The following is a 14791-nucleotide window of genomic DNA, read 5'->3' on the forward strand; positions in this document are numbered from 1 at the left end:
TTTGTTACAGTACTTAGTATTTTACAATGACCACAGGCATCTCATTTATGTAGGCGATCATTGATGTGGTGACTAAGATTAATGAATGGGAACTGAATTTCCATTCACTGATCTCCCTACTAAAGCGCGTCAACAAAAACACGTACGGGAGCGCGCGCACAGCGTATTCTACGCCCCATTCAACATATATCTACACCCCTGGAGCTAAGATGAAGTCTCTGGAGCGTAGATATACGGTCTCAAATTCATTAACTGGTTAATGTTAAACGCAAAATTTTAGTCAAAAATGTTCCACTTAAGCGAACGGACAAATGGTTCGACGGGAACTGTCCAGGTCATCAATATTCGGAATGGCTAGTAGTTTTGAACAAGAAAATATTGTCAAAAACCAACTTGTTGCAGGCATACTTTCATACCTCCCAACTTTTTGAGATGAGAAAAAGGGACACTAAAGCCACGCCCCTGCCACACCCCTGGTCACGCACCAACGTCCCTAATCACGCATACCATAAAGATTTCATAAGAAAAATATGTTATTTTATCATTCAAACCACACTGGTCCTTTCTGTCCAGGTTCATTTTCCTTCATAGTAACATTTTAAAATGAGTAATATATCAATTTAAAGGATGGGAATAAAGTTTAGAGTCAAACACATTTTTAGTATAGAAATGAGTAACAAAGTCCTGAAAGAGTGACAAATGAGAGGGAAAAAGGGACAGCAGGACAGGGCTTCCAAAAAGGGACTGTCCCTCCCAAAAAGGGACAGTTGGGAGCTATGATACTTTCCATCAGGACAGCAGGATTTCTGAATTACTTTGTGGGCAGACCAGTCCTAGCTACAGTAATATTCTGATTCAGTCTCGCCAGACGCCAGCACAACGCATGCGGTGGAACATGGAGTAGGTCTGCAGTCCACAGAAGCGGTGTGTGTGTGTGTGTGTGTGTGTGTGCGTGTGTGTGTGTACAGCATAGCTGTGGTGTGTGGTGTGTGTGTACAGCATAGCTGTGGTGTGTGGTGTGTGTGTACAGCATAGCTGTGGTGTGTGTGTGCGTGTGTGTGTGTGTGTGTGTGTGTGTGTGTGTGTGTGTGTGTGTGTGTGCGTGTGTGTGCGTGTGTGTAGGGGTGTGTAGGTGTGTGTGTGTAGGGGTGTGTAGGTGTGTGTGTGTGTGTGTGTGTGTGTGTGTGTGTGTGTGTGTGTGTGTGTGTGTGTGCGTGTGTGTGTGTGTGCGAATCCCCTCAAGTGACAGATCAGGCAGGCGGCTCAAGATAGATAGGCACTAATGTAAATGAACAGAACCGCGGCCTGGGCTTCCCCGAGAGGCTCTCTCAGTAAAGTCGGGGCCAATGCCTCGCGCTCTCATCAAGCCGTAGCCTGCTGAGCGCCAGGAACACAGGCTCTTGCAGTCATTAGTGTCCTGCAGCTCTACCCTCTCCAGCCCTCATTAGCTTCACAGTTATTCGCGGGGCTCCGAGTTCTCCATATCAGGATCCGCAAGACGAGACAAGTGAACACGCATCACAAACAATTGTTTACGTTCAGCCTTGTAAATATCAAAGGGAGGCGGGAAAGACCGGTAATAGTCACAGATATTTCTCTATTTCATTCTGCTATTTTGTAAAGATACTTATCGCAAAACTGAACTGAAAAATAAAAGCCAAAACAAACATACAGAAGTCATACTTACCTCCCGCAGAGTCTACTCATCAATCTATTTATTCTCTTTCGTACCCTGTTTTTCCACTGTCATCGATGGAATTCTCCATCCTACATTCTGAAAATGGCCATTACCCCATAACAGCTTCTGGGTCAGCATACTGTTGAACTGTAATATTGCCCACTTGAGCCATAGGGAAACGAACATTACCTTGCACATCAGTTGTCCTTTCAGTTATAACTTACAGCAACTGATATATAACTGACAGAAGCCAATATATTTCAGCTCCGCGGCAGCCCTACGTCACAGGGGGCCCGCAGCTGCCTTAGAGGACTTTTTTTTTTTTTTAATTATACTTCCGGTCACCTGCCCGGGCCCCCCTCCCTCATCTCGGCGGGCCCCCCTCCTTTTACGAGCGGCGGGAGGTGAAGAATATTCAGCAGGCTCCGGTGAGGTAATCAGCCGCCAAAAGGTTCAGCTGCCTCCCGGGCTACGCTGTCTCCGCTCTATGCCGCGCGCACGGCTTCCTGGTTTATTGTGCGCGGCATAGAGAGGAGACACCGTAGCCCGGGAGGCAGTTGAACCTCTAGCGGCTGATTACCTCGCCGGAGCCTGCTGAATATGCTGCACCTCCCGCCGCTTGTAAAAGGAGGGGGGACACCGTGACCGGACCCCAGGTGAGGCAGGGGGGGGGGGGGGGGATAGGAGTCGGGACCCTACCCCACTAAACTACCCTCCCACCCACCCAGCTGCCTAACTGCCCGCCCGACCACCCACCCGGCTGCCTAACAGCCCAAAGCTGCCTAACTGCCAGCCCACCCACCCACCTGACTGCCTAACTGCCCACCCACCCGACTGCCTAACTGCCCACCCGACTGCCAGCCCGCCCGCCTACCCAACTGCTTAACTGCCAGCCCGCCCACCCACTCGACTGCCTAACTGCCAGAACCTAACTGCCCACCCAGCTGCCTAACTGGCCACCCACACACCCAGCTGCCTAACTGGCCGCCCACCCAGCTGCCTAGCTGGAAGCCCACCCAGCTGCCTAACTGCCCACCCAGCTACCCGGCTGACTAACTGCCCACCCAGCTGCTTAACTGCCCACCCAGCTGCCTAACTGCCTGCCCGCCCTCCCACTCGGCTGCCTAACTGCCCGCCCGCCCTCCCAGCCGGCTACAAAACCGCCTGCCCTCCCACCCGGCTACCTAACTGCCCACCCTCCCACCCAGCTACCTAACTGCCCACCCTCCCACCCAGCTACCTCTCTGCCCACCCTGCCACACAGCTAACTGCCTACCCTGCCACCCAGCTAGCTATCTGCCTACCCTACCACACAGCTACCTAACTGCCTACCCTGCCACCCAGCTACCTATCTGCCTACCCTGCTACCTAACTGTCTACCCATCTACCTATCTGCCTACCCTGCCACCTAGCTACCTACCATCCCACCCAGCGGCCTACACCGCAAATAGCGTGCCAGCCTGCCCAACCACCCTCCCTCCAGGTAATTAATGTTCGCCCACTATAGACCTGGCTACATATACTGCATTTTGTCGGGAAATCTGGCGATAATCTGATTGCATTTTATGGGGAAATCTGCAGACAATCTGGTTGCATTTTGTGGGAAAATCTGCCGACAATCTGGTTGCATTTTTTTGGGAAATCTGCTGCCAATTTGGTTGCATTTTTTTGGGGGGAAATCTGCCGTGGGGCCCAGTCATTTCTAGCTACGCCAATGGTATGAAGATTTAACTACAGATAAAATTTGGTTTCTGAAACTCAATTCCCCATCGATTAGTACGCCAAGGCTGCGCACAAGGTTGGAGCTGTTTATGTCTGAATTCCCAATCCTGATTGGTGTTGCTTTAGGATAGAGCTGTTTTGATGGCGAGTGCTGGCTTTGGACAAACAGGACCTCAGTTTTGTCAGCATTCAGTTTCATGAATGCATGAATGAAGAATGAAGGGGTGAGCTTCTGAGAGGAACGGACGATGAGGTAAGTATGTGATATTAATTTGCAGCTACATCATGGTTATTTTAAATACTTTTACTAGGTTCAGGTTCATTTTAAAGCTGACGGTACAAATTTATTTTCAAACAAGTCTCTCATCATATACAGTATATTTATGCAAAACAAAGAACAAGGTTATGTGTGCAGTTATAGAGGATACGGGTGCAATTTGCAACTTTTCCACTAGATGGCAGTCATCCCTTCTGGTTTTGGACCCCAGTTGCTGGGAGGGAGATTCGCCTGAATACCGCCCCTCTTAAATGGCTGGCCAATCCTGACAGCTAGGGTGTGGTCACAGATATTAAAGGCAGTGGTTAAAATAGAATTTTTGCAGTCTAAAAATGGTCTACCCCTGCAAGGCCATTTTAAAGGTCCATACCCACTGGGATTTTTCATGGCAATCGTTTTTCAAGACATCGCATAACATCGTTTAAGGAAAATTGGTTAAAACAATGTTCAAGGACGTCTGATTGCCCAAGATGAACCTTTGTTTTGCTCAGCTGGCATGACGGATCACATATCAGACGATCATTAAGATTTCCACCAAGGTCATTTTGCGGGAATTTGGACAATTGTTCTCTTCCCGTTGGTTTTCTTGTGATTTTGAAGAATGGATCGCGGAATGATAATTAGTTGGCACACCTCTTCCCTTTCTTTTAAATTTGATTTTAACTTGTTTTATATATCCCTGGGCGCCTCTTACCCCAGTGTGTGATCATAGCTGAAGGATCAGCTTTAAAGCCAGGAAACCACTCAGGTCGGAGATGGAAGCCTCCATATTTCATGTCTGTTTCCAGTCAGCCATACGGAGGAGACCTCAGAAAGCAATATATGTTTATTTTGCACAGTGCAGGACACAATACTCGGTGGCGTCTTTGGATCATGCGGACAGACACGTTGGAGGGCGATTAGCACCTCATTTAAGGAAATCTTTAGGGCTTCAGCTTAGATTTTAGTGGTCCTTTATGTGTTAACAAGGAAAATGACAAAGCCAATTAGCCGTGACTTTGTGTAATGAAAAGTAGCTGGCACTGATGAACTCCACAGCTATAAATTACACGGCAATTTACTAATTGAACTAATTGTACCCTTTTCTTCCTCGGGCCTGGCAGTGTGACTGTGTGCTGAGACTTGGCTGGGGAAACCAAAGAATTACACCCTTCCTTCAGCTATGAGCTTCGGCAGCAGCCCAAGTCTAGCCCGGTACTCAAAGTTCTAAGGTCTGCCGAACCCAAGCCACAGATCATGAAGGATCATCGATGTCCAGCCCCAAGCCACAGATGAGGTATTATCGATGTCCAGTTCCAAGCCACAGATTGTGAGGGATCACCGAGGTCCAGTTCCAAGCCATAGATTGTGAGGGATCGCCAATGTCCAGTTACAAGCCACAGATCGTGAAGGATCACTGATATCCAGTTCCAAGCCACAGATTGTGAGGGATCACCGATATCCAGCCTCAGGCCACAGATTGTGAGGGATCGCCAATGTCCAGTTCCCAGCCACAGATTGTGAGGGATCGCTGATGTCTAGTTCCCAGCCACAGATTGTGAGGGATTACAGATGTCCAGTTCCAAGCCACAGATTGTGAGGGATCGCCAATGTCCAGCCCCAAGCCACAGATTGTGAGGGATCGCTGATGTCCAGTTCCAAGCCAAAGATTGTGAGGGATCCCCGATGTCCAGTTCCAAGCCACAGATTGTGAGGGATCACCGATGTCCAGTTCCAAGCCACAGATCGTGAAGGATCACTGATGTCCAGTTCCAAGCCACAGATTGTGAGGGATCACAGATATCCAGCCTCAGGCCACAGATTGTGAGGGATCACCAATGTCCAGTTCCCAGCCACAGATTGTGAGGGATCGCTGATGTCCAGCCCCAAGCCACAGATTGTGAGGGATCACCAATGTCCAGTTCCTAGCCACAGATTGTGAGGGATCGCCAATGTCCAGTTCCCAGCCACAGATTGTGAGGGATTACAGATGTCCAGTTCCAAGCCACAGATTGTGAGGGATTACCGATGGCCAGTTCCAAGCCACAGATTGCGAGGGATAACCGATGTCCAGTTCCAAGCCACAGATTGTGAGGGATCACCGATGTCCAGTTCCAAGCCACAGATTGTGACGGATCCCCGATGTCCAGTTCCCAGCCACAGATTGTGAGGGATTACAGATGTCCAGTTCCAAGCCACAGATTGTGAGGGATTACCGATGGCCAGTTCCAAGCCACAGATTGTGAGGGATCACCGATGTCCAGTTCCAAGCCACAGATTGTGACGGATCCCCGATGTCCAGTTCCCAGCCACAGATTGTGAGGGATTACAGATGTCCAGTTCCAAGCCACAGATTGTGAGGGATTACCGATGGCCAGTTCCAAGCCACAGATTGCGAGGGATTACCGATGTCCAGTTCCAAGCCACAGATTGTGAGGGATCACCGATGTCCAGTTCCAAGCCACAGATTGTGACGGATCCCCGATGTCCAGTTCCCAGCCACAGATTGTGAGGGATCATTGATGTCCAGTTCCAAGCCACAGATTGTGACGGATCCCCGATGTCCAGTTCCCAGCCACAGATTGTGAGGGATCATTGATGTCCAGTTCCAAGCCACAGATTGTGAGGGATCGCCAATGTCCAGTTCCCAGCCACAGATTGTGAGGGATCACCGATGTCCAGTTCCAAGCCACAGATTGTGAGGGATCACCGATGTCCAGTTCCAAGCCACAGATTGTGAGGGATCGCCAATGTCCAGTTCCCAGCCACAGCTTGTGAGGGATCGCTCATGTCCAGTTCCCAGCCACAGATTGTTAGGGATCGCCAATGTCCAGTTCCCAGCCACAGATTGTGAGGGATCGCTGATGTCCAGTTCCCAGCCACAGATTGTGAGGGATCCCCGATGTCCAGTGATCCTTTACGATCTGTGGCTTGGAACTGGACATCGGGGATCCCTCACAATCTGTGGCTGGGAACTGGACATCAGCGATCCCTCACAATCTGTGGCTGGGAACTGGACATTGGCGATCCCCCACAATCTGAAGATGGGAACTGGACATCAGCGATCCCTCACAATCGGTGGCTGGGAACTGGACATGAGCGATCCCTCACAAGCTGTGGCTTGGAACTGGACATCAGTGATCCTTTACGATCTGTGGCTTGGAACTGATGTCCAGTTCCAAGCCACAGATTGTGAGGGATCCCTGATCTCCAGATTGTGAAGGATCCCTGATGTCTAGCTCTAATCCACAGATTGCGAGGGATCACCGATATCCAGCCTCAGGCCACAGATTGTGAGAGATTACCGATGTCCAGTTCCAAAACACAGATTGTGAGGGACCACCGATGGCCCAGTTCGAAGCCACCGATTGTGAGGGATTACCGATGTTCAGCCTCAAGCCACAGATTGTGAGGGATCACCAATGTCCAGTTCCAAGCCACAGATTGTGAGGGATCACCGACGTCCAGTTCCAAGCCACAGATTGTGAGAGATCACCGATTTCCAACTCTATACTATCGTGGCAGAATCATTTTTGGTTTAAAAGTTCAGTCACCTATGCTTTGTCCTCAAATTATTTCAGGATTCCTATATCTCTGATCATAAGAGTGTCTCAAACTGCAGTCTGTGTTCAGCCTATGACCTACTAATGTCCTCATAACCTTCCCCCAACATATGTATTGCGCTGTCCACGTTTGGATTTCAGTGAATTTAATATAGTAAATAAAGAGAAAACTATTCCAGGCATTTTTCCTCCTTACTGAAATGGTGTATGCATTGGCAGCCCTCCTCCCCACTAAACTCTGTATCTAGAAAGTGCACTGTCAGATCTAGCTTGCTTTGTAAACACATAGCAGCATGAGCAGAGCATACATCGGATTTCAGCAGCTTCTGCAGAGGGGTGAGGTGTATTTTCCTTCTCAGCTTCCTGTCACACTTAACTGACCTCAGCCAATCAGTGCGGAGCAGGAATGTTGAAGGGGAGATAACAAGCTTCCCTCTCCCTGTCAATGGACCAGAATAGAGCCAGGCTGACTGGGTTAATATTTATTACAGAAAAAACATTTATGATTATATTGGAATGCTTGCAATGCATACTGCATAATAAACACAGAGCAGTGGATAAATGGAATTTGATTTTATGGCTGACAATCCCGATTTAAAGTGGGAGGCTGAACAAGATCTTTTAGGTATATTGAAGTTCAATGTTGTTACAGGTTTTAAAAGTGAACTTAACCTCCTTAGCGGTAACCCCGTGTGTGACACGGGGTAAGCCGCCGGAGGGTGCCGCTCAGGCCCTGCTGGGCCGATTTGCTTAATTTTTTTTTTGCTGGACGCAGCTAGCACTTTGCTAGCTGCGCCAGCACCCCGATCGCCGCCGCCGCGCGCCCGATCGCCGCTATCCGGTGCGGCGCGCGGCCCCCCCCCCCCCCAGACCCCGAGCGCTGCCTGGCCAATCAGTGCCAGGCAGCGCCGAGGGGTGGATCGGGTCTCCCAATGACGTCCCGACGTCGCTGACGTCGGTGACGTCATCCCGCCCCGTCGCCATGGCGACGGGGGAAGCCCTCCAGGAAATCCCGTTCTTTGAACGGGATTTCCTGATCGCCTATCGCCGGAGGCGATCGGCGGGGCTGGGGGGATGCCGCTGAGCAGCGGCTATCATGTAGCGAGCCCTCGGCTCGCTACATGATAAAAAAAAAAAAAAAATTAAAAAAAACTGTTGCGCTTCCCCCTGGCGGTATTTTTCATACCGCCAAGGGGGTTAATTGAAGTAGGGCTGGGAACATGTATTGGAGGTATTTCGAGGAAACTGGAGTTACTTTTAAAGGACCTGTTCAAGCCTGTTCAAATGTGAGAGCACGACTAAGAGGATCAGGAAGGTAATTCCAGGGACTGGTGGCTGCTCTAGAGAAGTTATTTAGTAATTTGTTACGTACGAAGTAGGAAATGCACGTGGTGGAACTCTAATTGGGAATAGACAAACTAGCGGTGCCTGAATTACATTCTCAACAGGAATGGATGGTCAAGGATATGAGAAGTTAATTTTGAAGTGATGAAAATGTTATGCACATTTATGCAGCTTGGAAATGACCAATCAAATACAGCAGCAGTATATAAGAATACAATATACGACTTACCTTCCTCCTCTCCAGCCCAACGTCAATGACAAAGTGCACACGGTCCATCCAGACCAGCGACTCGCCCAGACTGGCCGTCAGTACCACTCTCCTACTGTGGTCCGAGCCCCGCCCCGGGGTGTAATACGGTAGGGAGTGGTGAGGATAGACTGGAATGGGCTGCAGTTCACCCAGCGCTGGATTCGTGTGCAAACTCTCCTGATGGATCATTTCATAGGCCTTTCTTATGTCCTGAAAGCAATGAAAGTGGTTATCAAACTGGAATACTTAAAAGGGATTTAAAAAAAAAAAGTTTTTATTAAGTGCAGGTTAAAAAAAATGTATTTGCAAAAAAAATAAATATAATACACCCAACCCCCCCCCCCCCTCCAAAAAAAACCCCCACCACCAGTAAGTGTATATGTGGGTGCGCTTGAGGCCCTATTTATACTTAAAGAGTAACTGTTAGCCCCCAAAGTGAAATTTAAATCTCTACAGCAATGTTTTATTTAGTATTAAAGTGATCCAAAAAGCCAATGCAGAACTTAAAAATCAATATAATTTTGTTACTATGTAGCCTTTTGCCCAAGCTAATGACGCAAAGCCGCATATCTGATACTGATGAGCATGCAGAGCATGCCTATGTCTGCCCGACCCCCCTCTCCCCCCTCTCCCCCCCAGGACCAGGTGCCGATCTATTCGCACCACAAACAGCTGACCGCTCTGACACGGAGAGAGAGCGGCAGCACTTCCAGCGCAGCCACGGCAGAGCAGCCGCCACCGTGCATCTCTCTCACATGTCTCACATGTGACGCGGCGGCGGCTGCTCTGCGTGGCTGCGCTGGAAGTGCTGCCGCTCTCTCTCCGTGTCAGAGCGGTCAGCTGTTTGTGGTGCGAATAGATCGGCACCTGGTCCTGGGGGGGAGAGGGGGGTCGGGCAGACATAGGCATGCTCTGCATGCTCATCAGTATCAGATATGCGGCTTTGCGTCATTAGCTTGGGCAAAAGGCTACATAGTAACAAAATTATATTGATTTTTAAGTTCTGCATTGGCTTTTTGGATCACTTTAATACTAAATAAAACATTGCTGTAGAGATTTAAATTTCACTTTGGGGGCTAACAGTTACTCTTTAAAGGGGAACTGAAGAGAGAGGTATACAGAGGCTGCCATATTTATTTCCTTTTAATCAATACCAGTTGCCTGGCAGCCCTGCTGGTCTATTTCTCTGCAGTAGTATCTGAATAAAACCAGAAACAAGCATGCAGCTAGTCTTGTCAGATCAGACTTATAAGTCTGAACCACTGAAACACCTGATCTGCTGCATGCTTGTTCAGGGGCTATGGCTAATAGTATTAGAGACAGAGGATCAGCTGGGCTGCCAGGCAACTGGTATTGTCTAAAAGGAAATAAACATGACAGCCTCCATATACCTCTCTCTTCAGTTCCCCTTTAAAGATGAGCGGTAACCAAGGATTGAATTTCATCCCAATCTGTAGCTGATATCGATTTTCCCATGAGAAATCTTTACCGATTCTCAAATAGATCATCGGAGGACTCTGTATGGCTGATACTGTGGTAAGACACCTCCCCCAGTGTGATGTGAGGACCTAGGTACTGACATCACACTGTGGCAGTCTTGTTGCATTGTGGGAAAGAACAGCTGTTTACAACTGCCAAGCAAGCAGTGTGCATATGTTGTAAAACAACTGTTAACCCATCGCATTGTTAAGGTCCGTACACACGCCGGACTTTAGGCAACGACGGGTCCGTCGTTGCCTCCCGCTGGGTGGGCGTGCCAGCGACAGTCCGGCGTGTGTACGCTCTGTCGTCAGACTGATACGGCTGTTTCTGAGCGATCCGCCCGGCGGATCGCTCAGAAACAGCCGTATCAGTCTGACGACAGAGCGTACACACGCCGGACTGTCGCTGGCACGCCCACCCAGTGGGAGGCAACGACGGACCCGTCGTTGCCTAAAGTCCGGCGTGTGTACGGACCTTTAGTGCGTGTGGTTACAGATAATGGCAGTTGGTGCGTTTGTTTTTTTCATGTCTGCCAGTAGTAAAGGTGATTACATGCAGGCTAATTGTGGAACGATCAAAATGAACAAATTAAAAAATGGAAGACAGATCAAGAAATGATTGAGATTCTCCATTAAACTTCAAACTTTGCAGTGTATGGATTTATTTTTTTCCCCCTCTCTAACGTTCCTCTGTAATGCGTTGCGTGCCATTTGCCAAATGGGATGCAATGTGACACAACTAAACGCAACGCATAGTGTAAATAGGGCCTAAAGGGAATCCGGGATAAGGCTTCCTGCACACTGCAAATCCGTTTCCGATTTGCAATTCCGATTTTCCCTGATTGCAACCAACAGAAAAATGGAGGAAAAACGCAGCATGCACTAACGATTAAAAAACAGAATCAGATGTAGAAACCGATTATAAATCGGAATCGCATGCAGGTGCAGGGAGCCTAAGAGACATATGGAGGCTGCCATATTCATTTGCTTTTAAACAATACACATTGCCTGGATGTCCTGCTGATCCTCTGCCTCTAATACATTTAGCTATAGACCATGAACAAGCATGCAGCAGATCAGGTGCTCTGACTGAAGTCAGACTGGATTAGCTGCATGCTTGTTTCAGGTGTGTCATTCAGACACTACTGCAGCCAAAGAGATCAGCCGGACAACCAGGCTACTTGAAGCATTCTAATTGGCTGAATGGTGTGTGTGTGGATGAATTATTACTAGTCTACAACTGATCCGAAACCTAGAAGTTCATATGAGAGTGCTGTCCATCCAATCACTTTATGCCCTATGGTCTTTCTTGGTGGGTCACCATATTAGGTCCAAAGCTTGCATCCCAAAATGTATTCAGTGAGAAAATTAACAAAATAAAATGGCCTACATTTTTTCTCTCTTCCTCAACACAAGATTTCAATACATCTATAACAGAATATTTGTAAGGGCCTTCTAATATCTCGCAGGGCTCAGGTAAATAGCACACATACGGTAGCTTTTCCAAATCTTGGAAACCTCTGAAAGCGCCTCCCACTTGGCAGGCGGACATCATTTATGATCTACCATATTTGTCTTACAATAATATGCTTGGCAGAAGCGGAGGAAGAATTTGAGAGCCTGGTCATGAATGTCAAACAAGAAAGTGCCAAAGCTAGTCTACTGCTTAACATCAAGAAAACTAAAGTCATGTCATCTGCTGCAATGAACCATCTACAAATGGTAGAAGGGGAAAAATAGGGTCATGCGTAGAAAAATTTATGCTTTTGAATTGTGGCTGTGGAGAAAGCTACTGAGAGTTCCCTGGACTGCCATAAGATCTAAGCAGTCAATACTTAAAGACACAAGACCAGAGTGTGTTTACTAGAAGGGTTGATACTACTATTAAAACTCAAATACTTGGTCAAATAATAATAAGACCAGATTCTTTGGGGAAACCCTTGAGCCTTGGAAAACTGAGGGCAAAAGAAGAAAAGGACGGCAGAGGCTGGATGGATAGACAACATATGTGAAGCTATGAACATGCCTAGGCAACAGCTGCAAGAAGCTGTGATTGACAAACACATCTTTTGGGCAAAGGTACATATGGTCGTGAAGCGTCCGAGTTGACAAAACCAATGAGGAAGAGGAATACATTTGGAAACTATGCCGAGTCATTGGCTGTGCAGGGGACGTCCAAAACTCTCACCCACTTACGTGCGCGGACGCCAGGAAGACCACAATATCCCCTTTCTCCTGAGAGTGATGTATTTCCAGCACAAGGCGGATTGCTGCATGGAAAGGGTCTCTCTGCATGCCAGGAGCATAGACCACCTCTGCAGAGGGCCTCCGCTCCACCTCAATGACAGGAACGTCACCACAGTAAGAGACCAGCTCCCCAGAATGCTCCACAGGGGCGATCAGCACAATTCTCAGGTCAGGTCTCGCTAAGAGCACGTCTTTCAGAAAGGCCAGGAGAACGTCTGTTGAGACCGACCGCTCATATACATCGTCAATGACCACAACTCCGTAGCAGGACAAGAGGGGGCTGGACATCATCTCCCTCAGTAGCATGTCGTCTGTGCAGTACCTGAAAAACAAGGCAGAGCGTCAACAAACCTGAGGAAAAGTTATGCTGGGGATACACGGTACGTTTTCCCTTATCAATCGAGCCGCTGATGGCTCGATTGATCATTTCCGACAGGTCCGATGACCCCGCTCTATCACCGCGGGCTGACAATAGCGGGGAGTCGAGTGGAAGATAAGGAAGCGCCCGCGGGGACGAGCGGGAATCGATCCGTGTATGCCCAGCATTAGGCTTCAACTATTTTTCTTTTCCAAAATAGATCACTTAGATCGGTATAAGGCAAATCGGGCGCTTGTTGCAGCTTCTGGACAAAAGCAGGCACTGCCATAGACTTTAATTGAAAACATTGGCAAGCCAACGCCAAAAGGGAAATTCAGGGGCCAGACGAGGCCAGACAATTATTTTTACGAGAAAGGGGAGATTTGTGCGCCAGATGGCACCCGGTAATTATGGTTTTTTGTTGTTGCTTTTAGTTTTTTGTGCAGGGGGGCCTTTAGGTTTAGGCACCAGGAGGGGAGTTTGTGCAGGGAAGGGGGGGGGGGGGATGTCTTAGGGTTAGGAACTACCAGGGGACTTTAGGGTTAAGGGAACCAGAGATGGAGCACCCTCAAGTATTTTACCATATAGATCAGTGGGAAGATTAGAGAAAATCCCTACCCTGCTCTCTGTTTCATTCTGTACTGCACAGCTTTCTTCTAATCAGCCCTGATATATTCCCCGACTGAGCATTCAGTCTGGCTTTGCTCAGGAATATTTATAGCTCAGTCTGTGTTCTCTGATGTCTTTTCAAGTCCAAGCCTGTCCCCTTCTGACTCTGCTCAGGAATCATTATAGCTGAGTCATTATAGCAAATGCAGACTGAATGCTCAGTCGGGGATTTTATCAGGGCTGATTAGAAGCAGGCTGAACAGTTAAAATGAAACAGAGAGCACGGTAGGTGTTTTCTCTAATGTCCCTACTGATATTTATGGTAAATACATGAGGGTGCTTTGTCTCTGGTTCACTTTAAGCATCGGTAAGTGGAGGTTAGGTTAGGTTTAGCTATAGTAACATTTCAGTAACAATTTAGTATTTTACTGAAAAAGAAAAAAAAAATGAACACTTTAAATAGAGTATTTGTACTACCATCGGCACTGTTCCTACGCACTTGAAACAATTGTGCATTTAGACCATACCGCCAAACCTTCTGAAGTAGGCAGAGTGAAAAAAAAAATTGTGATCGTTATCTATACATATACATTTTTTTAATATAAATTATAGACACCTCGGGATGTCTATAGTTGAGAACCATGAAGAATTTATGAAAAAGGTAAATTTTTTACATATCTCCGTAGATGTTATATCACTCACAAGAGGAATCTCTTTATAAACTGGTAATCCCTAAGTGTCTCTGCGTCCCATGTCCCTGTGTGTGTCCTTTTGCGCTCTGCGCATGTGCAGGGACGCAGAGACACTGAGGGGGAAGTGACGCGCGGCTTGCAAAGCATCGCGGGCGAGGCGGACGGACGGAGTGGGCATGTGCGTGGCGGGCGCACGCGCAGTGACAGACCTAGCACGTTTTTAAACGGGCTATGGTCACTAGTCATATACAAGATGTACGTAAAGTTTTAACACTTGAAGTAGTACAATAATACCATCAGTAATTGACACAGACATCTACAAAAGTCCTGCGATAAAGGACAACTGAGAGGTACAGAGACAGAAGAATATGGGGAAAAAAAAAAGACGTCGAGAAGTGGAGGCAGAGCAGTTTTGGGTACCTGGAGTCGGATTTGGAGTCGTTTTCATAAACTGAGGAGTCAGAGTTGGATGATTTTTGTACCGACTCCACAGCCCGGATAAAAAGAGGCCGACAACTGGGCAGCAATCTTGCCTTGCAGCACTGGGGTCCCTAGATAAAATCTGGGCCAGGACACTATCCACATGGAGTT

General features: G+C 48.0%; 1 protein-coding gene across 2 annotated transcripts in view; it reads right to left on the minus strand.

Moving 5' to 3' along the window:
• DHX32 (DEAH-box helicase 32 (putative)) overlaps nucleotides 1-14791 on the minus strand; it is a 118058-nt gene that overhangs the window by 47917 nt on the left and 55350 nt on the right. For both annotated transcript variants that reach the window (XM_068255728.1, XM_068255727.1), the window contains 2 exons: nucleotides 12491-12863; nucleotides 8793-9023 (listed from right to left, as the gene is read on the minus strand). In XM_068255728.1, the coding sequence (XP_068111829.1) occupies nucleotides 8793-9023; nucleotides 12491-12863 (604 nt within the window). The remainder of the gene's footprint in view (nucleotides 1-8792; nucleotides 9024-12490; nucleotides 12864-14791) is intronic.

This window comes from Hyperolius riggenbachi, chromosome 10 (genome assembly GCF_040937935.1).
Source record: "Hyperolius riggenbachi isolate aHypRig1 chromosome 10, aHypRig1.pri, whole genome shotgun sequence".
Classification (NCBI taxonomy): Eukaryota; Metazoa; Chordata; class Amphibia; order Anura; family Hyperoliidae; genus Hyperolius; species Hyperolius riggenbachi.